Here is a 25,225-nt window from a genome sequence, read left to right as displayed (position 1 = left end):
TAGACCAGGAGTGAGGTGAGGACGACATTGACCATGGTGGTGTGCCCGTCAAGTTCATGAGCCATCCGACCCACCTGCTGAGCCCCCTATCAAATTTGTAGATCAAGGGTTGCATGTCCGCCAAGTGGAGCTTGACATTAGAGAGTAGCCCGAGGTACACTTGTGAGTAGTAGGCCACAAAGCAACCAAAGATGGCAGCCATGGCGAGGGAATCCTTTAGCTCCACATTCATCGGGACGAAAAGTGCCTTTTTCGAAGTTGGTGTGGAGCCCCGTCATAGCCGAGAAGTTGGAGAGCACCGATTTGAGAGCTAGTAGTTGGGTGATGTCCACCTCGAGGATGATGATGGTGTCTTCGGCGTAGAGTAAGATGGGGTAGGTGAGGTTTGTCCATAGGGGGTGCTTGATCTCGTCTCTGCGCAACACATTCAGGACCATTTGATGTAGGACATCAGCCACCAGGATGTATAGGTAGGGGGAGAGGGGGTCTCCTTGGTGCAGCCCCTTCCTGCACTGAATCCATTTTCCAGGGACACTGTTGAGGAAGACGACCGTTCGACTGGATGAGTTAAGCTCATGTCGAGGATTTATATATGACTGTCTATTGTAGAATATGAAAAATAGTGATACCTATATAGTCATCGAAGAATACGACAAATATGGACATAAAATTATACAAGTTTAGGCCTCCAAGTTGAATAATAGTCATACGTCTTTGTCTTGCCTTGATTATATTTAGGATCACAAAACACAAAGAGGGTTGTGTGTATATCTAATCCTAAGAACTAGGTGAATTTTTGTGTTTTGTTAAAGATCTAGCTGATGGAGATTGCTTCTACTAAGGATCTTCAATGAGTGTTGGTCTTCTATCTGATTAGACTTGATCGAGGGTTCGTGACTTCAAAAGTCTGAAGACACGAGTTGTTTGTTATAAGGCTTCTAATCGATGTGTTCCGATTGTCTTGGCTGCTGATTGGCTTGATTCGATTCATTGTCCTGGACGTGCCCCTGTACCCACCTTATATAATCGGGGGAACTTAGGGTGTGTCACACTCAGACTCCTCCAAACGTAATTGGTCCAGATTGCTAGATCACAACTATCTAGGAATCTGTATCGAATTAGGGCATAACTTTCCTATTCGATACGATTAGTTTTTCTTATGCTTAATCTCCATATCATACTCTGTGGTGGCTACGATCATCCCCGGTTCAAGTAAAATATGGACAATCCTTATATAACTTTTATAGATATATAATATTTATAGAATATATAATATTAATTATATATCCTTATCAGTTTCTGATCCCGCCAAAGCTGTGGCAGTCCTTTTGCTTCTAGGATGAGGTCCATGGCATGCCAATCAATTGAATCAAAGGCCTTGCGGAAGTCAAGCTTGAGTGCCACCCTGGGAGGCCTTGCGGAAGGCCTTGCGGATGATCTCGGCCGCATAGATGAAGTTCACACCATCTGGTCCGAGTGAACAGGGAGGGGAGGTACTGTTGCAATGATATGGGCTTGTAGTCCTTCGGGTTCTAGAAGAAGCTGCTGAAGAGACATCTTTTGCTTCTCTGTTCAGTTATAGCTTGTACATCCTCCTAAGCTGAGGATAAGCTGAGGTAGATCCATGCCACTCGATGGTATTTCGAGCTAAAGGAGAAGCCGTGTCAAAACAAGCATCATTGTAGTTATCCCAGGATAGTGCTAAAAAAACATCGTCTCAAAGAGCGTCATTGCAGCCCTATGTTTAAGAGAGGCGTTAAGGGAATAAAAACAGCAAATTTTATAAAATTCTGTTCTAAAAAAATTCTTTTTTATATATGATGACACATGTTTAATTCATCTTTCTACTTTTCAGCTTAGTCATTGAATCACATGATAATAGATGTGAATAAAATTTTACCAAGATCTTTTAGATATGATCCTATAAAATTTATTTTGGACGAAGAGAGTGTGTTGGGGTGGGCCCGGATGGTCCAGTTCGTGTGTGGCTCTCGTGGCTATAAATTGGTTTCATCGTTTCAATGACAGAGCCACTGAGATCCTACAGCTCAGAGATCCTCTTCCTCGTATTCTCCTTCCCGCTTCTCTTCATATCTCGCCGCGCTCAAGGCTAAACCAGTCCAGGAATCGCCGCCACGTTATGCGTTCACCACGCTCCCCTGCGCCCGCCGCGGCGCTGCTCGCGCTCGCATTGGCCGCCGCCGCGGCCGCGGCCCGCGACTTCCACTCCATCGTCGCGGCGCCGCTGGAGCGGCCGGACGAGGAGGTGCGGCGGCTGTACGAGGCGTGGAAGCTGGAGCAGGGGCGGCCGCGGGGCAACTGCGACCTGAGCGAGGTCTGCGAGGACCGGCTGCGGCTGGAGGTGTTCCGCGAGAACCTCCGGTACGTGGACGCGCACAACGCGGAGGCGGACGTGGGGCTCCACGGCTTCCGCCTCGGCCTCACCCCCTTCGCCGACCTCACCCTGGAGGAGTACCGCGGCCGCGTCCTCGGCTTCCGCGGCCGCCTCAACGCCACGTCGGCCCGGGTCGGGAGCACCCGCTACCTGCCCCGCGCTGGCGAGCAGCTCCCCGACGCCATAGACTGGCGCCAGCTCGGCGCCGTCACCGGCGTCAAGGACCAAGGCCAATGCGGTCCGTACACTGCTGCATTCATGCTGCTCGTTACCTCGTTTACTCAATCATGTGGCAGCTTATCCGACGATTTTGGGGCCGTACGTGAGAGATGCAGGTGGGTGCTGGGCGTTCTCGGCAGTGGCAGCAATGGAGGGGATCAACGAGATCGTGACGGGCAGCCTCGTCTCCCTGTCGGAGCAGGAGCTGATTGACTGCGACACCCTGGACCATGGCTGCAGCGGCGGATTCATGGACAACGCTTTCCAGTTCGTGATCAGCAATGGCGGGATCGACACCGAGGACGACTATCCCTACACCGCAACTGACGGGACTTGTGATGTTAATCGGGTCGGTACACCATCAGAAGTTTCTGCACTAGATTGCGGCTTAACTGTATGATTATACATCTGCATATCTCTGCGTTGATGCTGATGGACATTAATTTGCATTTGCTCAATGCAGGAAAACACAAAGGTTGTGTCCATAGATTCATACGAGGATGTGCCAAAAAACAACGAGCAAGCATTGCAGATAGCTGTGGCGAACCAGCCTGTTAGCGTCGCCATTGATGCATACAGCAGCGCATTCCAGCTCTATAGTTCGGTAAAGTGCTCTTTAATCTCTTAAGCATCGCCTCACAAATATTCGCGAGCATTTGATTGAGATTCAGAATACCTGCTTGGGTGTTTGAAATGGAAAGCATGCATTTGGATGAATGTGATGAAGGAAAACACAAAGCTCTCTCCATGTATGTGTGTGTGCACAGCATCGCGCGCGTTTTTAATCTCATCTCTACCACCACCATCGCACAGGGCATCTTCAACGGCAAGTGCGGGACGGCCCTGGACCACGGCGTGACGGCGGTGGGCTACGGCAGCGAGAACGGCAAGGACTACTGGATCGTGAAGAACTCGTGGGGCACGGGCTGGGGCGAGGCCGGCTACATCCGCATGGCGCGCAACGTGCGCTCGCACCACGGCGAGTGCGGCATCGCCATGAACCCGTCGTACCCGGTGAAGGTGGGCCCCAATCCGGCCAGGGCGAAGATGACGGTGCTGGAGATGGTTCTTGCTTAGGCTAGCCGCCGGCCGACGGCCTGCCCCTTGCTGAGGACTAAGAAGTTGCTCGTCTTTACACTTGTGTTACTGTTCTGTGCTTGGTGTACGATGCTCTAGCCCTACTTACGTAGTTACGTGTGTGTGTACCACCGGAAATAAGTTACAAATAAACTTATGTACGTGTAATAAACCCTCATATAAATAAACTTACTTATGTAATAAGTACTCTTTTTGAGGGATAGTGTAATAAATACTTCTGCAAAGAAGTCGTTTAATTTGCACGTACTTGATTATACTACCTCCGATCTTTTTTATTTGTACTTATAGTATACTAAGAATAGACATAGCTATAAGCTCGTATCCCATTAATGTTTGCTACACTTTTCAATACTTAACTCTAGTGGCCAGAGACAAATGAGCTAATAAGCACGTGTTTATTAAAGTATAGGGGCATACGATGGCTTCCCTCTCAATACCCGTGAATAAAGTTAAAATGACATATAATTTAGAACGGATGCAGTAACTCGTTTCTTTTTTTATGGAGAGGAATGATACCATGTCCGAAGTCCGAACACAACGGTAGTGGCAAGGGGATACGGTGGCGAAGCCAACAAAAATTAATTCACAAGGGGAACTCCGATTTCGGGAACTTATAAAAGACTATAAACTAATAAGAACTGATAGCTGTATTGTTTGGAGGGCTTATTCCGTTTGAAAGAAATTCTATAAAATTCGGTCTTACAGAAAGACCTCTTATTATACATGTCATATGTCACCCTCCATCCTCTCAGTTGTACACTAATCATTACATCAAAAACAGTATAGATCAGAATGTCATAAAAGATATTTCTTCCGATTCCACTTCCCATTCACCGTCGGCCAAATCGCTATCTTGTCGTGCATGTACACAAGATAGACAAATGCATGGCGACTGGGTTTATCCGGTGGATTTGGTCCTCTATCCCATGTCGACATGCGTGTATTTGGTACTCTAAGGAGAGAGACACTATACTCATTTTGGCTATCCACCAAATGAAGCTCTATACTCTAAGAAGAGAGACGCTATACTCATTTTGGCTATCCACCAAATCTTCTTATACTCTATTCGCGGCTGTATACACGCGCGTACACACGGGCCACGTCGCCTCGGCCTTTTCCGCCGTCCAATCGCCATCGCGGGCGTGTGCGCGCTCGGGCTGGCTCCGCACGGGTCTCCCTACCGCGGCGGCTCTGGTGCGAGACGCGCGTCTTCCTCCCGTTCGACGCCGCCTCTGAGGAGCTTCGCACGCGCCGCCGCCGGGCAGCAGCACGGCGCGTCCCACGCGGCGCCCATGCGCGAGTACAGCACGGTGACTCTCGAGCTCTCTCGGTCCGCCTGCCATCCGAGCCCTCATCACCTCGATTTTGCGCAGGTTCGCCGTTTGTTCCTCGGCTGAGAATCAAGTGTTCCGCCGCTGCCGTAGCGCTTGCTCCGCCGCCTCCCAAACCATCTCGAGCTCTGAGCCGGCCTTTTCCGCCGTCCGATCGCCATCGCGGGCGTGTGCGCGCTCGGGCTGGCTCCGCACGGGTCTCCCTACCGCGGCGGCTCTGGTGTGAGACGCGCATCTTCCTCCCGTTCGATGCCGCCTCTGAGGAGCTTCGCGACGCGCCGCCTCTGAGCAGCAGTACGTCGCGTCCCACGCGGCGCCCATGCGTGAGTACAGCACGGTGACTCTCGAGCTCTCTCGGTCCGCCTGCCATCCGAGCCCTCGTCACCTCGATTTTGCGCAGGTTCACCGTTTGTTCCTCGGCTGAGAATCAAGTGTTCCGCCGCTGCCGTAGCGCTCGCTCCGCCGCCTCCAGAACCATCCCGAGCTCCAAGCCGGCCTTTTCCGCCGTCCGATCGCCATCGCGGGCGTGTGCGCGCTCGGGCTGGCTCCGCACGGGTCTCCCTACCGCGGCGGCTCTGGTGCGAGACGCGCGTCTTCCTCCCGTTCGACGCCGCCTCTGAGGAGCTTCGCGATGCGCCGCCACCGGGCAGCAGCACGGCGCGTCCCACGTGGCGCCCATGCGCGAGTACAGCACGGTGACTCTCGAGCTCTCTCGGTCCGCCTGCCATCCGAGCCCTCATCACCTCGATTTTGCGCAGGTTCACCGTTTGTTCCTCGGCTGAGAATCAAGTGTTCCGCCGCTGCCGTAGCGCTCGCTCCGCCGCCTCCCGAACCATCCCGAGCTCTGAGCCATCCCGCACGCTCATCCTGCGTTCCCGAGTCGTCCTCCCAAGGGCCCTCCAACGCTGCTTGCACACGCGTGCTCGCGAAGGCTCCCGAAGGAAGAGGCACCATGCCGCGCCATAGTAAGGCCGCCTGAGCCATCCCTCGCGCCCCCTCCCCCCTGCGCTCGTTGGTCCTTTCCTTTCCCTCCTCTTCCGCCGCCCGCACCGGTCCGCTGCCGACCAGGGCGCGACGCAGGTGAATCGAGGAGACCGAAGCAAGAATCCCCAAGAAAACAACCTAAATCCAAGCAACGATTGAGGAATCCGTACATCGAGGTAAATATTTCAGTTTGGTCTACCCCCCCCCCCCCAACTCTTCCATGTTTAGATCTAACTGATTTAGGAGCTAGCACGGCTCGTGATCCTTTCTTCCCCCAGCTGCCCTGCTCCTTCATCCTCTTCTTTCCCTCCTCTTCCGCCGCCCGTGCCAGTCCGCTAACGACCAGGGCGCCCCGCAGGTGAATCGAGGACACATAAGGAAAAGTCCCCAAGAAAACAACCCAAATCCAAGCAGCGAATGAGGAATCTGTAGATCCACTAATGCTGCTTGAGTCCCCAGCTACCACTGGCATCAGCTAGCTTCAGCATCACCGTCGTCTTGGTAAGTAATGAGCTTTTGTTTAAACCCGACCAGGGAATCATATCTATCAAATGTTGATTGATTAATTTTTGCAGCATCATATAAGGATAAACTAATGCAGCTGAGGTCTAAGCGGAAGACCTGGGCGTGACAGGAGCTCAACTCGTGTTCTGTTTTCTGTCCAGTCATTCTCCCTTCACAGAACTGTGATTGTTTTTAACTTTTGTACAGCCTGGCTTGTCTGGATGGTGTAAAGACCCTGAACCACTGGTTTCAATAAGGTCCCATTTGGATTGTGGGATACGAGAGGTGGGATAAGGAAATGATGATTTGGAATTCAATCCCAGCCATCTATCTCTCTTCCTATCACACTCTTTTCCCAGTTGCCAAACACCAGCTAAGTGATTCAGCAGACCAGTTGAGTGATGTGGGAGATGGGGATGTCAATCAAGAATGTGATCCTGGAAACATGGACGATATGTATGGTGGCGTGACAGTCAATTCTGAGATTGATTCTTTGCCTGATCCAAAGGACCAGGTATCCTTCTCGATCATAGTCTCCAAACCCTGCTATATATACTCTTAAGGGTTGTAATTCTGTAGTCCTGCCATCTACTTTTCCTAATGCTTGGTTAAGTCAAGAGATTGCTATAGTTTATCATCCCAAGGTAGTAATGTTTAATTTTAGCATCACAGGTTACCTGGCTGAAGTTGGAATTGTGCCGATTGCTAGAGGAGAGAAGATCAGCTGTTCTCAGGTTTATTTATTCCTTTCTAGATGTAAGCATCTTATAGATTGCTGAAGTTGGAATTTTATCATAGATTGCTGGAACCATCTTATACGAGATTGCACTTTTAAATTTCTCACCAGACTCCAAGCCTTCATATAACTATTCTTATGATTATGGCAACACACCGTCGGGATATAATTCGAGATATGCTGGAAATACATATTCCAGTTATAACACGAGGTACGCGCCTTCTTCAGAGAACAATGTGTAGTCAAAAATACATATTCTTAGTAGAATGGTATTATTCATCTTTTTGTTCAATTGTCTTTGGTAAACTTTGGAAGAAATTATTTTGATAGGATTATTTTTTCTCAAAAGGAGCCCAACAAGAGCTGTATTGTTGCATTCTATTCATTAGTGTCATGGCATTAAACTATATGGAGATTGTATGCTTTTTGCTATATTCAGCTTCGTATTTTGGCATTTTGCTTCAGAACCTTCAGGAGCATAGGGCATTTACTAGAGCCCTGCACAAAATCTCCTCTTTGAGTATTGTGAACTTGAGATTGGAAGTACACCAATTTATTGTTATAGTTCTGTACTGTTACAGGTGACTGAAGCTTTGGCACAAGTAGGTCTTGAATCTTCAAATCTTATTGTAGGCATTGATTTTACAAAGAGCAATGAATGGATAGGTTAGCAGATGATCTTCCCTCCTTTTGACTTTCGATACATACTTGTGCTTCTTTATATTTGCTTTGTGCTGCGCTGGTGCCTATTACTCACTAAGCTACCAGACTATTTCTTATCTATTTCGTGTTGCATCAAGGTGGCTCTTAAAAATATTTTATCAAAAAATTAAAACAATATCAGATTTAAAATTCGTAGAAAATAGTCATTTACTGCTACTGGTATCTAGCTCCTTATAATACCAATTTGTTACCTACTTAACTAACATAATGGTTCCTCTATTACACGAATACCATGACTATCTTCCACTTTCAAGACCCAGGATATTTCAAATATTATCTGCAATGTTCAACTATATATCTGAAACTCTAATCGTTGTTTAATTAAAACATATTATATCATGCTATGTTGACCTATCTAAATAGTATATTTACGATTTATGTTTTTATGTCGAGGGTTAGCTTAGTGCAGGCAACACACATTTTCCTCCTTGCACTTTAGTGTTCTTGCCAATTCGATGTGCAAATGTGGCCACATACTGATGAACGAGAGATAAGAATTCCTTAATTTCGACAAGGTTAGGACATAGTTTTGCATTTATAAGCAGTCCTGTAATGCTTGCTTCATTAGTTGCATCTCCTTTGTGGTATGCTTAGTTCTAGGCTTTGAATCATTTCTTTTTTAGTTTCAGCTAAAAAGACCTAATGACACATACAGGATCGCTGGGCATTTTGCTCTATAAAGAAGGCGGCTTGAATCCAAATATTATGGCAAACCATGATTAACCTGTGCACAATTTTTCCAACTAATGCCTTTGTATGTTATTCTTCTTTAGCGATGGCATTTCAAGTGTGTGAATATGATTCATACCGTTAGGAAAATTCATCTGTCAGTTCTTTCTCATTTGGCGTCGTCTTTATCTTATTTCTTAGTGAATGTATGCAGGGCTCGATGTTATTTGTGCACCATTGTGAACACTCTGTATCTAGTATTACAATCATCAGTTCGTTGCAATCTGAATCATCATTATATGTGGGAGCTTTCTGATACATGCAATTGGTTGGTCCTGAGAGAAAAACTGTTCAAATACTTACTGGCGCATTCAATTTAGCTTAACTGTGTTACGACCACTCTGTGTTGCTTGTAATAATAGGAAATGGGCAAGCAAGAGGACTAAAAATGTAGATAATCCTGCAAGATATAGTACAATGCACTAATTAATCTAGATTATCAGACGAGTAAGCATGATGATACGGAATGCTGCTGAATTCCTCCCCTTTGTTGGTGCAATTTCTTATGTGGCCATATTCCTCCTCTTTTGTTGGTGCTTCTTTTGTGCACCCATTAGTTCTGACATAAGTGGGTTGGAAATTTCATGAGAAAGTTCTACAATGTAGAATCCTTGGACATTGAACTTAACTTGGTCTCTGTTCATGGTTCTTTTAGCCGGACTGGTTCAGCGTTGCCTGTGGATTGTTTTTTACCATTTCTTTTAGGAGAAAAGAGTTATATGCGGCTGTTATTGTTCGACCTTTTAGTCATGTATAAAATAATGAACTTATTTGATAAAAAATATGCATTTTTAAATCCATGTCCTTGCCACCAAATGTGAGGACCTTCCGTCGAATGGGATGATGTTAATATATCTTTCAGCTACAAGTTTGTGCCCCAGTTTTTTTTGACTAAATGTTGTCAGTTATCTATGCTGTATCGGGAGGACATTCCAGTAAACATTCAAATATCTTTCAGGTGAGGTGGGAACTTCTGGAATTTGTCCTGATACAGGCGAGAAGGTTGTGAGCAACTTTTGTAAGTTTGATATATCCAATACTAACCGTACAGGTTCAAAGGAAGACAATGAACCTGGCCTTTGGTTAGGTTGCCGTGAAACTGAAGGTATTATTTTGATGCTGAGTTCACGAGATTACCTTGATAGTTTCTTATGCATAACAGATCTGTTTTGAAGGCTTAGAGTTGATTGAAGTTTCCTTTTTGCAGACTTTAATTATATTCTTTTTTAGTAAGAAGTATATTGTTTCCGACATGTTCGAAACATCTAGGTTCAAACTTCATATACCATTGTGATCTAATCCCATTTACAAGCAGACCCCTCTTTTTGGTGGTTGACAGTAGCGTCAGCTATGCATTCAAGGCAGGTTTGTTTAATCTTTTTACCCTTCCTAGTCCCGAGCAACCACTACTATAATTCTGGGCAGTGAGGGCTGGGGACTTTTTCTTTCCCTCTTGTGAGTGGACTATCCACATTGTTGTAATTGTTGGCCATTCACTGATAGACAGATCTACAGTTGCTTGAATTTAATATAGTAATATGGTTTATGCTATATCGTTTGCCTTATCTTGCTTAGACAGATCCATCATGCACGTCACTTGATTGTTTTCTTCCATATTCATCGAAATTTGCAACAATTGTTTTAATAAAATTTGTGACCTTGAGTGCTGTAGTGTGTTTCATTCTGCATGAGTATATCCACAGTTTTTGTATTTGTTTTGGCTTATGTGGAATATTGAGATGATTCCTCAAAACTGGAAAGACTAAATTGATACCTTTATAGCTCTTATCATTGAACTACTAAATAACATAATATGCCTTCCTCTCATATGTTCTTTGTATCAATGTGGATTAAATATTTGTGTTGCAGAACCCATTTAAGTTTCTGGTTTTCTTCAGCAGCTCCTTTTATTATTTAGGTGTTGCTGTAGGTTTAATTCGTAAAGTACACATGCTTTGCCTATATTTTTCAAAGCCCCCTTCTGCAGGCGGCGCGAGAGGGCGCGCCGGTCTCCACTAGTGAAGCTCTAAAATTCTTCCACCCCAATTCTTCTCTCTTCTTTCCCGGTTCTTCGGTATGGGCTGCCGTTCTTCGGTTGTGCTCGACGTTGGTTACCTTGCCGGTGGCCGGGATACCATAGATTTTCGCCGGACGAGTCGCCGGCCACCACGAGGAGCCAAAACTTAGTACAAATAAACTGGTTCCTCTTCTAGATGCACATCTAGCATCACCTAGATAAGGCTCTCTCGTCTCGGGTAACTTGCTGGAGAATTCCCTCGCTGCCATTGAAAAATTTCATCTTCCTTATTTACCATCCGTTTTATCTTTTTCGCCATCTTCCACTCCGTGACGCTGCCGGCAAAACTCCCGTGGAAAAACACTACACTGTTACTGTATATAGTGCGAAGAACACTGTTCATAGGGCAGCCAAAAATCATAGAATTTTGTATGTGTTTTATAATCTATGTGCAACTTATTTTAATTAGATTCATCCAAAAATTCTGTGCAGAATTTAAATTAAAATTTTCTAAAAATACTATTTTATAGCTTCTAACAATTTTAGGCCTCAAATAAAATCACAAAATTCTATGAAAATTCACTAATATTCTTATTATGTGATATAATAATTCCTAAAATTATTTATAGTCCAGATTATATGGTGAAAAAGTGAGTGACTTTGTAATGTTTCACTTATATGCAATGATAATGCAGATAAATGGAGTATTACAAATGAACCTATTTTTTCACCATATAACTTAAGACTAAAAATAATTTTAAAAATTAGTATATCACATAAATAATAATATTAGTGAATTTTCCATATTTGTGTGATTATATTTGAGGCCCTGATAATTATTAACAGTTATAAAAGTAGTTTTTTTTATAATTTATATTTATATTTTACACATACTTGTTGGATGAATTTAATTAAAATAGGTTATATATATATATTATGGAACACGTAATTTTTTTTAGGATTTTTGGAAAAACAAAAAATCACTTACTCTTAAGGAACAAAATGAAAAAAGTAACCGTGTACAATGTTTTCGACGGGAATTCTACCAGCAGCATCACGGAGTGGAAGGAAGGCAAAAAAAAATATAAAACCGATGGCAAATAAAGAAAATAAATTTTTTTTATGGTAGTGTGAGAACACGAACTTTTTCAATGGCAGTGAGGAAATTCTGCTAACTTGTTTGATCACACCATATGATAGTAGTGCATGTATCTAAAAATAAGTAAAAAAAGCATGAGGGAGGAAAACTAGAAGTAAATCTTCGGACGTAAATGTATCACGATATGATCACTAATATATGAATAATTTTCAGTAAGTTTGTGTCAGCAATTGACAATACCACGTGCAATTACAAGGAATCGCTTTGCTGTTAACAATGGGTGTCATGACTCACGGGAGGCTGGGAGCATATGGGTGGTAATGATGGGAAGCAAATTATATAGTATTTTGTTTAGAAAGATTTTTATGAGATTATATTCACGTTATCTATTTAGTGATTTAATGGCTAGGCTAAAGAGTAGAGAGTAGACATATATCATCACAGAGAAGAAGATCTTTCGTAGAATACAATCCTATAAAATTTTCTTTCGCAGTGATGATACTCGAGTTCGTATCTCGGTTCTCGGGTGGCTATAAAAGGACTGGTCTGTTTCACAGACTGAGGCGTACTAAAACAGTACACTCATCTTCTACTCCCGCTCCCTCTTCATCTCCGCGGCGCTCGAGGTCAAACCAGTCCTAAGACAACCGGCTCAGCACTTAGCACAGCCCCATACGACCATGATGCTCCCATGTGCCCATCGCGACGACGGTCCCGAAGCTCTACTCCATCTTCGCGGCACCATAGGAGCGGACCATCGAGGAGGTAAGGCAGCTCTACGAGGCGTGGAAGTTAGAGCACGGGAGGCGTCCCAGCAACAACGACCTGGGTGAGGAACGACGACGGTGGGAGGTGTTCCGTGACAACCTCGGCGATGTGCACAACACGAAGGCAGACGCGGGCCTCCACGGCTTCCACCTCGGCCTCACCCCTCTTTGCCGACCTCACGTTGGAGGAGTTCCGCTACAGCCTCCGTCGCAACGCCACGATGGCCAAGATTGGGAGTGCTCGATACTTGCCCCACACCGGCGAGCAGCCCCCCGACGCCGTCGACTGGCGTGAGCACAATGCCGTCGCCGAGGTCAAGGACCAAGGCCGATGCGGTCGGTACACTATTTCGTGCTGCTCGTACTTCTTTTACTCAATTATTTGATAGCTTTTGGATGTACATTGATCTCATACTTTTTAAAAATCTCTCATTTTTTCTACTTTTTTCTATCACGATTTAATGTCGGTTGATTGGATATTTGCAATGTGGCTGGTCGCTTCTCGCCGCAAAATCAACAAAGCCATCTTGTCGTCAGGCGTACTGAACCATGAGTTTTCCTAAACTTCTTTGAACAAACTCGCACTACAACAAAAACTATTTTTCGAGACATTTAGGATAATTTTTTACAGTCGATTTATTTGAAAAAACGTCTGAACAATTGGCGAGGGTCTCTTGCTGTTACGAACCGCTTGTGAAAATATATTTTCGCAGACGGTTCCTTATGTGAACCACCTGTGATATTATTATCACAGGTGGTTCATATAACGAACCGTCTGTAAAACTGGTCATTTCCACAGGCGGTTCCTTACGTGAACCGCCTCTGTAAATGACTATCTATTAAAAAATTCATAACTTTTGTATGTGAAGTCGGATGAGGAAAAAATCTATATGAAAATTTTAGCTCTCGATGAGATCTACAACTTTGTAGTTGATAGTTTTTTTATTTGAAGTCATTTAGATACTCAAATAATCGTTTAAAATTTGGCATCTAAATGATTTCAAATGAAAAACTTTTCAACTACAAAATTGTAAATCTCGTTCAGGGCTACAATTTTCATATAAACTTTATCCTCATCCAACTTTGTATGAAAAAATTATGAATTTTTGAAGATAAACTGTCACTCATTTCCACAGGCAATTTTTTATGTGAACCGCATGTAGAAATGAACACATTATCGCAGGCGGTCCGTTTAAGGAACCACCTGTAGAAATGAGTGAAAGCTTATTTTTAAAGATTCATAACTTTTTCGTACGAAGTCGGATGAGGATAAAGTTTATATGAAAATTGTAGCCCTCAACGAGATCTACAACTTTGTAGTGAAAAGTTTTTCATTTAAAATCGTTTAGATACCCAAATAATCATTTAAAGTTTTGGATTGCAGATATCAAAAGAATTACATACGCTCATATGTTTAGTAGTCGTTCTCTGGTGTGATGGTGGGGAGGGATCACGCGACCCGACAGGTTTCGAGTTTGAGTGTCAAAAACGGTGTAGCGTGTGTATTTCACGCGAAAAAACGCATGAATTGTGACTTGCGATGTCGCGACCGCGTGAGGTTCCTAGTCGGTAATTTTTTTTTTGCTTTTTTTCGGTTCAAAATATCGATTGAGAGATCGACTATCGCAGGCGGTCTGCTTAAAGAACCGCCTATGAAAATCAATTTTCACATGCGATCCGTTTAAAGAACCGCCTGTGGAAACCTATTTTCACAGGCAGTTTCTTAATTGAACCGCCTGTGATAATAAATTTTCACAGGCGGTTACTTTTGCGTTTGTGAAAATCATTCATTTCTACAGGCCTTCGATTGCAGGCGGGTGTACTAAACGCCTGTAAAAACGAGTTATCATCCGCCTCTAGAAATAATTTTTATAGTAGTGCCGTCTAAGAATATTTTTGTGATCATTAAAAATGGGCACGGATCGATAGAATTGATAGTGGTTTTACAAGATTGCAACACCTTTCAATCTTTGAGTTAAATTAGTCACCTTACCATTAAGGTGGCTGTAAGCTTCAAGGCCAAGTATAGAGCAGAATTAACAAGTTCCTTTGGTAAAAATTGCAGTTAGTTATGTGATAATTTGGGGGGCGTGTGAGATGCAGGTGGATGCTAGGCGTTCTTAGCATTGGCAGCAGTGGAAGGGATCAACAAGATTGTGACAGGTAGCCTCGTATAGTTGTCGGAGCAAGAGCTAATTAAATGCGATAAGTTTCAGGACCAAAACTGCAATGGTGAACTTATGGATAATGCCTTCCGGTTAATCATCAAGAATGGCGGGATCGACAGGAAGGCCGACTATCCTTTTACCAGCCATGACAAGAGGTGTGATCTCACCCGGGTCAGTATCATAGATTTCTGCCTGCAATATGTATGTGAGTGTGTATGTCTGTATGTTGATGGTGATGGAGATTTGCATTTCGTTCAAAGCAAAAAAATGCAAAAGTTGTGTCCATTAACAACGAGAGAGCATTGCAAAAGATGGTAGCGCACCAGCCTGTTAGTGCCGCTATTGAAGCATCCGGTAATAGCAATACCGGATATATGTATATCTTCCATTTGGATATCTGTATATCTTCCTTTTGGTAATAGCAATACCAAATTACAAGTCATAGAGAAGCTTTGTATGATACTGTTGTTTCCAAAAAAATCAGAAAATGTTCTAGCCCTACTTACGTATGCGTGTACCACCGGAAATAAGTTACAAATAAACTTATGTACGTACGTAATAAATTAACGCTCTTATAAATAAACTTACTTATGTAATAAGTACTCTTTTTGAGGGATAGTGTAATAAATACTTCTGCAAAGAAGCCGTTTAATTTGTCCACAACGCGGAGGTGTTCTGCGACAACCTCCGCTACTCGACGCGCACAACGCGGAGGCGGACGCGGGCCTCCACGGCTTCCGCCTCGGCCTCATCACCCCCTTCGCCGACTTCACGCTGGAGGAGTTCCGCCGCGGCCGCCTCGGCTTCCGCCGCAACGCCGCGGCGGCCAGGGTTGTGAGCAGCATCGACGTGTTCACCGGCAAGTGCGGCATCGCCATAGAGCCATCGTACCCGGTGAAGGATGGCCCGAACCCGCCCAACCCGGGCTCGTCCCCGCCGTCGCCGGTGAAGCCCCCCCAACGTGTGCAACGTCGAGTACTCCTGCCCGGACGCCACCACCTGCTGCTGCGTCTCCGAGCACCGCGGCCAGTGCCACGCCTACGGCTGCTGCGAGCTCGAGGCCGCCACCTGCTGCGACTTGAATAAACTTATGAGCCGTTCAGAACGCAGGAAAATTTTCTCTGGTAAAATTCTTACTCTTCTCTTGAAATTTGCTTATGACTGTCTGCATTTGGGATGTTGCGCAGAGCGTGGACAGCCCGATGATGGTGAAGGCTCTGCCGCGCACGCCGGCGACGTACACCGGCGTCAGGGAAGGAGCAGCAGCTGGTGAGATCACTGTGCTGGAGCTCGTTCATGCTCAGGCAGGCAGACGGCCTCTTGGCCTTGCTGTGGGCTCAGAAATTGCTAGCTACCACTTGTGCTGTTCTGAGTTGTGATATGATGTACGATGGCCTTTGTTGGTTGCGGCACGTATATATGTAGTTATGTACCACTACCACCTGAAATAAGTTGCTATGAATTATTATGAATAGACTTATGTAATAACTGCTATTTTTTAGGGAATTTACTTCTGCAGATTTTTTTTTTCGCGCTTGATAGCATGATTCGTTAGTTTTTATTTAGAGAGTACAAGGCAGTGGAAACGGGAGACGAATGATATTAATATGAGTCATTGAAGAACGCACAAGACATATTCACATCTTACATATGCACACACACGTATATATTCCTTACACACATAAAAAAAGATTATAAGAAACCCTAGTGCATACGTGTAGTTTCATTAAATATACACACATGTATACCCTACACTTAGCCGAGACCTATCCCAAGAGATAACAGGTGGGTGGCTTGCACCTAACGCTCAGTTCTGTTCAGCTTAAACCGCACAACCTAACTAATATGGGTTAGAATAGGCCTTCATTAATAACCAATTAAAATCGATTCTCTTCGGCCCTACTGTATGGACCACGAGACATTAACTCATATAGAAATCAGATCGCTAGCATTATCCATAATCCGCCTGGCCCACATAGCAATTGGATCGCGGGCATTATTCACGACCCGTCCGTCCTACATAGAAATCGGATCGCTAGTATCACCCGTAACCCGCACAGGTTGAACCACCCCCGATTCTGTGTTTCACCCGCCTGTGAATAAAGGTCTGATTATTTTGATTTCGAAAGATAGCTTTTAGCTTTTACAATTTGAAACTGAAATAAATTGATAATTTTTTTCATTATTTTTTATAATCTACTCGTTGAATTGTTAGAATTTAAGAAGCTAATTTCCCTCTTATTGATAGTGAAAATTCATTTTATTGGACTGCTTATTTTTTAAAAATTTAAAAATTTATTTTTTTATAGTCTAGTTTTTTTAAATCTATAATTTGCATGCTGCTTTTCTGGGTCCCGGCTAAAACTCTCTCGTTCCCACGCGCTTCCCCTCTCTCCCGCTCCCACTAAACCCTAGACCTCGCTGTCGCCGCCGCCACCCGCTTCCCCGCCGCTGCCTTCCTCCTCCCGACGAGCCGGTGAGGGTCCCCAACCGTATCCTTCCACTTCATCGCCGGATTCATCCTTGATGTGGTCGGTTTTTGTAGGTTTCCACGCGCTAGATTCTTCGAGGGAGGTGTCGGGGGCAGCTGGCGATGGGGGTGGAGCTGCGGCGCGACGACATGGAGGCGGCGGCGGAGGCCATCAGCGACTCCGAGGCGTTCCGGATGGTCGAGCACGTGCTCCAGTCTGTGCGCATGGTACGGAGCTCCCCGCTCTTCCCTCGTTTTGTCTTTGGTTGGAGCCGCATGTGAAGTGATGCGGAGAGTGATTTTGGGAGGTTTCAGAGCAGGGTTCGGAATTGGAAGTGTTGGCGATAGCTGACTTGCTTGCGTCCAGTGTTTAGCACTTTAGTTGGGATTGCATTCGGAAGTAACGAAGACTGAACCTTCATTTTTTTTAAAAGAAAAAAAAACTCAGGGCTTCGATTCTAGAGGATTCAACTAGGACTTGTGGTCAATAGCAGAAACGGTGCTGGTAGAGGCTAGCAAATTATTGCAGCTCTCCGAAGATGTTCCTTAGACTGTAATCTCTTAGGAGGAAGGAGAGTTATGTATACAAGGTCCCAATCTTGTATCGAGAATGTGTCCCACAAACAACTGATGTGGTTTCCGAAATGCTATTAAGCATGTCCTGAAATAAATATGAAAGAAACAGTACACGATCAGTGAAATTTTAAGTGCTATCTCCTAGCGCATAACTTCACAGCAGACCAAACGTGAGAATTTTCCAAATAATGATTGGAGTGTTTAGTAAATAACTAAATGTTGCCATCTGATGTTTTTGCGATCTGAGTAACAAATGCGATAATGCCTTCACTTTTATGGAAAATATATTCTTCAGAACAAAATTGAGACTTGCAGTGAACTTTTCTAGTCCTGCATCCAAGTTCAAAATCAAAGGGTGCTCTTGAAGACATGCCAAAATGTGCCAGATGCATGTGCAGTGTGGAGTTAGGGAAATTGGAAGGTGATTATTTTCGAGTTGTGGGTGTTTAATTAGCAGATTCAGGTTTATCTTGCAATTCACACCTGAGAACCTCTTCACTTAGGAACTTGCATACGTTATATGTTTTGACAGGTAAACAAATGAATTTACATGCAGTGTCTAGCTGCCACTTTTAGAGGATAGTCATTGTTCAAAAAATCGGTGATCGGCAGCTTCTCTGCCGGCCGGGGAGTAGGGATTAATTGGTTAATCAGGAATTAACTGAATTAATCGGTCAACCATTAATCGGTTGGTATAAAGTACTTATGTAAACAATCTATGAGTATGTGCTTCAAATCAATGTTATTAAGATTAGTCGCCGATTCGTCGTCCGGTTGGCAAATGGGCACCGACTAGGTTGCTCGACGCGACTAGGACATCTAGCCGGCTGGTTGTCCGGCTAATTGTCGAGTAATTGCGATTAGCCGTCCGTTTTGGGCGTCGGACGACTGGAATATGCCAATTTGCGCCTTGGATTTTTGGCCCAATGAAGTTTCAGCCCAGTAAAATTGGAGTCCTATATAAACTAAAGCCCTAACATAGCTCCGAATTCCCCTGGCGCCGCCGCCCTTCTTCGGCATCTAGCCACCGACCCGCCGCCATAGCCTGCCATCGGGCTTCCCTCCCCTGCTCGCCGCTGTCAGCGGTACTTGCCCTCCGCCCTCGACGCCAGTTATTGCTGAATGCCGATGATAGTCAACACCACCAAGAGGAGCTGTCAAGAGGGAGCTTCGTGGGGGCAGGCGAGGGGCGGTGGTGGCGCAAGGGGTGGGCGCTACTAGAGCTAAGCTGCGACCTGAGTGAGGGGATTCGAGAGTAGCTCATCACTGACAAGACCGATTAATCGGGTTGATCACCGATTAATCGGGTTGATTGGCCAATTAATCGGCTGGCCGATTTTAGAGCCGATAACAGGCTAATCTACTCGTTGCCCTACCGATCACCGATTACTTGGCCAATTAATCAGCTGATCAACCGATTTTTTCATCATTGAATAGTCAGTAGCTCTATTCTTTTTTATAGTTGCATCTATGTATTTCATGGAGATTCGAGAGTAGCTCATCACTTAAAAGTCGCCAGATAGAATCCAAAACTCAAACATTATTCAGGACGATCTACATAATGCATATTTTGCCTTTCCTGGTTCGTGCTCATCCTGCTGATTCAGTATATCAGCCTTTCCACAATCCCTTGCTACAAGGAATTCGTTCCATCTATCGGTTCTTCTTGTGATCTCATTCAACAACAACAATTTATTATGACTCACTAGAAAAAAAATGTGTAAAACCATTAACATTTCCGCCTTTCATTTAGGATCCTTTTCTAGTTGATCTAAGGGACAAAGATCAGTATGATATCCTGCTAAGCATTGTAGACTCAACCAAGAAAAGGAGTCCTGATGATGAAGCTTTGCTTGTGGTAAGTTCTTAACCCTAGTTTATCTTGTCCACCTTTCCATACTTAATTCATCATCCCTTCCGTTAAATGCATATGATCCCTACTTTTTTCAGACAACTTTGAAGGCACTGTCAGAAGCAGTATCCAAGATTGACATCATGTACCACCATGCACTTTTGCACAATGTAACGTAATCCCAAGTGTTCATTATTAAGTTTCCCTATTTTTCCTATAATAAATCAGATCTTACTAAAAGCATTCTTTTCAGATATTTACCATGTGCATCTGGTACTTCCACAGAGACACAAGGGATGCGCTTTTGGATTTAATCACCAGATTGGTATGCTTCCACAATTGCATACTTGGAGTTTTCTGCATGATTCGTGTACAATTTTCTGATTGATATTTGTTCATGCAGGCTGCTGTGGCTGATCAGTATCTCAGAGAATGTTTGCAGATGCTTGTGAACAACTTCACTCCACCTGGACCACTTGCGCCATTCATGGAGCAACCAAGATGGCTTGCAAGGAAGAAAGAAATCTATTATCAGTTGCATGAGAGTTTGAAAATGATTTCTGACACTGTACCCTTAGCACCAAGGATGTTAAAGGATATAATCGATAGGAGTATGCCAAAATTATTTGATAACAAATCTGTAAGTGTCATTTTTGTAAGATGTTCTTTTTTTGGTAGCAATTGTGCTGTGTTTATAAAACCCAGTTTTCTTAAATTCTTTCTTAGACAAGCAATATATGTTTGCTAAAAAGGAACTCAGGCTACCTCCCTATATGTCAGGCTACCTCCCTATATGTCTCTCTCTGTTTTGGTGTTATTTTCTTTTCTTGTCTTTTTGGGGGCTGACTTTTTTCTGAAAATGACGATATTAGTTGCCTCTACCCATTCTTCCAGTTTCTGTGAATTTCTTTTCTGCATGTGTTTACCATTTGATGCCTTTGCACATCTTTTTTAGCACTGTTTCCTTTCGTACATTTATCCTTGCAATTCCAAGCTTGTTTAATCAATAGTTGTGTGTTGATAGTTTATGGCTCCTACCATGTGTTGTTTACATGCACAACTTGGGCTCCTTGCAAGCAAACAATCTTACTTTCGGGTAATGTCTTTGCAGAAGATGGTATCTTTTGTCGAGTGCATGTTGGGTCTTGATACTGACAGAATGGGGGACCTTATTGGAGCTTTATTGCTGGCGAAAGTTGTGGATCTACTTATGGAATTGGATGTATGCGCCTTTCCTTTATATGGCTAGATATTCTATACTGCAATCAGTTCATGATTTTATTAGTTGATTGGCGAACTACAGGTTAATATAACTTGGGAAGACATTCTTCAAGAGGAACATAACAAAGGTATATTTGACATGGAGCTTGAAGATTTGGACGAGGATGAGGATAACCTTGGCCAAGAAGGAACAAAGGTTTGTCTTATTTGGATTTTTCTTGTACATTACTAATAATTTAGCTTGAATAACAAATTTGCTGCAGATTTATTACATACTTAATCGATAATAGTTCAAGGCTTACTTTTTTCGTTAGACCCTTTTTGGAGGAAATGCCTGTGCCGAAAAACTTGACGGTTTAATGGTTGTTGTGTGCGAGCACCTCAAGTCATGCACAGAAAATGGTCGCTTACCCAAGGTGAGTGCATGATCGATCCTTAAATTGGAAAGAGAATATTCCTTTGTCATCATCTTGTATCTTATTCCGCTTGGGAATTAGGAAATATTTCTATAGCACTGATAGATGAGAACATTGCCATACGAAGTTTGTTACAAGCTGATTGTTTATTAAGAGCAATTTTTAGTCTATATGCATTTGCTTGTCTGGGTATGCTTTTATTGATTTTTTTTTTCTAATTTTGTCACCCATAAAATGTCTGTATGGATGTTTATGGGCCATGTTAACCCAGCTACCCCTGCCCAACCCAAACCGAACCAAGGCTCAAAGTTTTAATGGCACAGGGTGTTGTGGTTCTGGGCAATTTCCTCTTCATCTGTTTCTCTGACAGCAGATGTCGACCTACTTGGTGTTGCTGATAGCTTGGAGCTTAACAATAGCAGTGGCTAACAGGCAACAACCATCATCTTGTTGAGGAAATGTTTTCCCAATAGTTCAAAGGCTAGCTTCGTCTTATCCTTCCAGCTCTCCAATTGCAATTTGCTTTGTGGTCTAGCTCTTCTCTTTTTTGCCGCTACTAGTTGTTAGTCTGAGAGGTCCTTCGACTAATTATGGTGTCATTTGGGACATTTAGTATCAAACATGCAAACTAGAGAGCTCTAACCTTTGCCTTGGTCTGTATGCCGCTTACCCAACTTCGTCCATAGAAACTTTCAGGACCACCAGGCTCGACCCAACCCACCAGATAATTCAATAGATCACCAACCCCTGTTTAACGATGGACCCTGAACCAGGCAAATGTCAAGTAAAACCTGTGCGATGCATAATGCATTTATTTAAGATTTTTTTTTCTTTAAGAGGCTGATGTGTTTTCTATAATTGATACTTGCCACTCATCAAAGGCTATACTTGCAACTGATTGAAGTTAATATGGTAGTTTGCGACTCTAGATGACCAGTTAATAAGTTTCTGCACTCCCATTTTGATATGCCATTGCTCATGTTTTGTTTGGTGTGGACAGGAGTTTGATATTTTGAAGACTATATTTCGAGCATCTGTGCTGAGGGTGCACAAATCCAAATTTGCCCAGGTCATGATTCACTTCTCCCTGTAAACTAGATTCACTTTATTTGCTATCTGTCTTTGTATTTTCTCAGTTGCTTCCCACTTCACCATCTCTTATTGACTTTTCAATTTTAACCTTTTGCAGTTTATCATGTTTTATGCCTGTTCATTGGATCCTGAAATCTGTGGTCTTGAGTTTGCTCTATTTCTTACTGACATTTTTACTAAGAAGGAGGAGGATCCAATATGTCGGTAAGTTCTTTTTTCCCATATTAGGAATGCATGCAACAGGGGAAGCACTATGTGCTGTGGTGGTTTTACTCGCTGGTTTAAGACTCACCGTCTGCCCTAGTTAAAACATCACGTAGTTCCTCCTGTGCGATCACATTATTTTAGTAACAGATCCAGTGCCTTTGTCTTGTATTTGTCCATCCTGTGTTGTATTGATCATAACTGCCAGTGCATATAGAGATCGTTTAATCTGTTTGCACGCTTTGCCTTAATCATGCTAAGAGAGTTTTGACATTTCTGTGGTTGGTGTCTTCTTCACAAACGCAGTTGTGGCACATCACTGGCCACACTTAGCTGTGTAAGTCACCTGCCAGAGACATTTTCTTCACAAAAAGTTTACTACACTTCTGGCAAAAAGGTGTGGGCAATGACAAACATAATCACTGAAGCAGATTTGGCGATTGAACTAACTTGCACATTTGATTCTAACATCAAATTGTAGCTATTTGATATATAACCTGTACAAGTTGAAGGTTGAAGAAATGCTAATAACCACTTTTGTATTTTAAGCGCAGGATGTCTGCAGTTTCATATGTTGGAAGCTATCTGTCCAGGGCAAGGTTCATTTCTGCGGATACAGTTGTTGGTGTACTCAAAAGGTTGATTTCTTCAGTGAACACAGAATTTGTCTATATTTTGTGTATTTGTTCATTTGAGGTCTGAAATTTGCTTTATATGATCTGCGAAGGTTAGTGGACTGGTGCGTTGATTATTGTGACCTTCAGAATAGCAGAGGGATGACGACCAAGGCTGTAAATCATCAAATATTTTATGCTAGCTGCCAGGTTTGTTGTGCCATATTCTTTTACTATGTAAAGTTAGCTAAACGAGAAGTATAGTTGATCAAATCCAAATGTCGTTGCTAAAATCTACCATTTGCTTGTCCTAGCATCATATGTTGTCTGAACATTTTCTGTCATATGTAGCATCATACGTTGTCTGAACATTTTCTGTCATATTTCTTATCTTGCAGGCTGTGATGTATATCCTTTGCTTTCGCTTGAGGTCCATTATGGACTACCCAAATCTTAAATTACAGCTTTTCCAAATGCCGATCGGGTATATCTTTACCCATCCACTGGAGCCTTTAAAGGTTTGTATGACACATTCCCTATCACCTTTGATATCTCCTTTCATAGCTACCACATTCATCATTTGTCTTACCTCAATAGCAGCTTCATATTGATGCCTGGAAATCATTAGTTGCTTACATTATGTTGTTATTTACATTTTGTAATTGACATGCTTTTTGATATCGTAGGCATGCTTGCCTTCAATAGTAAACGAGTTCCTGAGACAGGCTAAGGCTGCAAGGCTGTTTAATGCATCTGTGGATTCAATGTTTGAAGATACAATTGAATCTGATTTATCAAAGGCTTTTGGAGGACTTAATATACTTGACATGTTCTTCCCCTTTGATCCATATTTGCTGAAAGAATCTGACAGGTTTGTATCACATATGTCAAAATAAGAGTGCTCTTAGGCCAGTTCTAGCAGCATCATATTTTTACTTCTCCAGTGCTACTTGTTTGTGCTATGGATAGATTTTCAGTAGTATGTCTTAGCAATCCTCAACTCATTTAAACTTTTGCCACACCGGGGTGGTGGTGTTGGATGGGGTTATACTACAGAAACTTCTAGGAATTTTGTTCCCTATTATTCCATCCTTTTTTATGTGCATCAATCTGCATAGGGAGAACACCGCTTTTTAGTCCAATTGATAATTGACCTTGCTATCATTGGTTCTTCTGCTTGACAACCCTTTGTCCCTGCAGATACATGCGTCCAAATTTTGAGTTCTGGTCCATGGCCAAGACAACATACAACAACAACAGTGATGATGATGAGCTTGGGGACCTTGACGCTCCTGAAATGAATGTGGGCAGCTTGGATGATCATGTTGAGATAGATTTCAACAGTGATGATGACTTGGAATATTCGATGAACAAGATGTCCATAACGCCGCACCGCTCTTTCTACCATCCAATGGCTACAAACAGTGATACTGGCCTTAGCATGCCTGCGAGGATCAGGCCTTCAGTGAGCCCTCCATCATAGTGGGGGTTGTCGCAAGAATGTTTGAGCGAACTTGTTCTTCACATCATGGACGAAACAGGCAGATGCTGCGAGATGCATGTGCTGAGGGAGGCAACAGGGTATGACTATCAAACATATATGGGAGCTTTCTTTGATAGTTGGTAGTAGGGTTTAACAACCCATTCTTTTGCAATGTGTTCAGCCCAAGCAGGTTATCTTTTGGGATGAAATGTAAAGTGCAGATGTTTTGACAAAAAACGAGTGAAAAGTGGTTTGAGTTTGTATACTAAATTATAGTAGGCAGCCGTTGGGGTCGGGAATATTTGAGTAAGACAAGCATGTTTTGATGTAGAATGGTGCGTCGAAAGGTTCATATTGGGACACCAAAGATCTAACGTGGGTGTTGTTTCTATTATGTATCTTTAATCAGATGGAATTACATGTCACCAGCTGAATAGAGTCGGCCCCTGTATGCTTTTTGGAAACCGGAATGGTTTTTATACTGCCAGTCTCTTTGTCGTTTAATCTCATCATGCTAACAACTCAAC

The 25,225-nt window shown here is 43.5% G+C and overlaps 4 protein-coding genes and 1 pseudogene across 13 annotated transcripts; all 5 read left to right on the top strand.

Annotated features, from left to right (window-relative positions):
* Positions 1 to 2,044: 2,044 nt before the first annotated feature.
* On the top strand, positions 2,045 to 3,948 carry LOC133931421 (zingipain-2-like). The gene is made up of 4 exons (XM_062378293.1): positions 2,045 to 2,633; positions 2,731 to 2,963; positions 3,078 to 3,218; positions 3,428 to 3,948. The coding sequence occupies exons 1-4, from the start codon at positions 2,141 to 2,143 to the stop codon at positions 3,689 to 3,691; spliced, it is 1,131 nt and encodes a 376-aa protein (XP_062234277.1). The 5' UTR covers positions 2,045 to 2,140; the 3' UTR covers positions 3,692 to 3,948.
* Positions 3,949 to 4,664: 716 nt separating this feature from the next.
* On the top strand, positions 4,665 to 10,248 carry LOC133931422 (uncharacterized). Of its 10 annotated transcripts, none has more exons than XR_009911894.1 (9): positions 4,665 to 5,012; positions 5,086 to 6,203; positions 6,306 to 6,528; positions 6,603 to 7,045; positions 7,204 to 7,287; positions 7,379 to 7,478; positions 7,849 to 7,933; positions 9,678 to 9,824; positions 9,989 to 10,248. XR_009911894.1 is itself a non-coding variant. In XM_062378294.1 (5 exons), exons 2-5 carry the CDS (start codon positions 6,830 to 6,832, stop codon positions 7,747 to 7,749), a joined length of 417 nt encoding a protein of 138 aa, XP_062234278.1. In that variant the 5' UTR covers positions 5,364 to 6,203; positions 6,739 to 6,829; the 3' UTR covers positions 7,750 to 7,841. The 10 variants fall into 10 exon arrangements, 1 of the variants encoding a protein (XP_062234278.1); XR_009911895.1 differs by having other exon boundaries at positions 4,665 to 5,022; XR_009911898.1 differs by lacking the exon at positions 4,665 to 5,012 and having other exon boundaries at positions 5,359 to 5,728; positions 5,802 to 6,203.
* Positions 10,249 to 12,111: 1,863 nt separating this feature from the next.
* On the top strand, positions 12,112 to 13,041 carry LOC133931107 (oryzain alpha chain-like; annotated as a pseudogene).
* A 1,801-nt stretch (positions 13,042 to 14,842) lies between these two features.
* On the top strand, positions 14,843 to 16,149 carry LOC133931106 (oryzain alpha chain-like). Its single transcript, XM_062377923.1, has 4 exons — positions 14,843 to 14,941; positions 15,031 to 15,124; positions 15,441 to 15,715; positions 15,958 to 16,149. The coding sequence occupies exons 1-4, from the start codon at positions 14,843 to 14,845 to the stop codon at positions 16,147 to 16,149; spliced, it is 660 nt and encodes a 219-aa protein (XP_062233907.1).
* Positions 16,150 to 17,125: 976 nt separating this feature from the next.
* On the top strand, positions 17,126 to 25,185 carry LOC133931420 (uncharacterized). The gene is made up of 16 exons (XM_062378292.1): positions 17,126 to 17,246; positions 17,316 to 17,468; positions 19,570 to 19,674; positions 19,767 to 19,838; positions 19,922 to 19,993; positions 20,072 to 20,308; positions 20,780 to 20,890; positions 20,972 to 21,085; positions 21,204 to 21,305; positions 22,306 to 22,374; positions 22,495 to 22,601; positions 23,156 to 23,239; positions 23,329 to 23,425; positions 23,614 to 23,733; positions 23,902 to 24,086; positions 24,416 to 25,185. The coding sequence occupies exons 2-16, from the start codon at positions 17,364 to 17,366 to the stop codon at positions 24,696 to 24,698; spliced, it is 1,863 nt and encodes a 620-aa protein (XP_062234276.1). The 5' UTR covers positions 17,126 to 17,246; positions 17,316 to 17,363; the 3' UTR covers positions 24,699 to 25,185.
* The last annotated feature ends 40 nt before the right edge of the window (positions 25,186 to 25,225 follow it).

This window comes from Phragmites australis, chromosome 10 (genome assembly GCF_958298935.1).
Source record: "Phragmites australis chromosome 10, lpPhrAust1.1, whole genome shotgun sequence".
Taxonomy (NCBI): Eukaryota; Viridiplantae; Streptophyta; class Magnoliopsida; order Poales; family Poaceae; genus Phragmites; species Phragmites australis.
The sequence above is the reverse complement of the archived record's forward strand: the minus strand, read 5'-3'. Positions and strand labels throughout refer to the sequence as shown.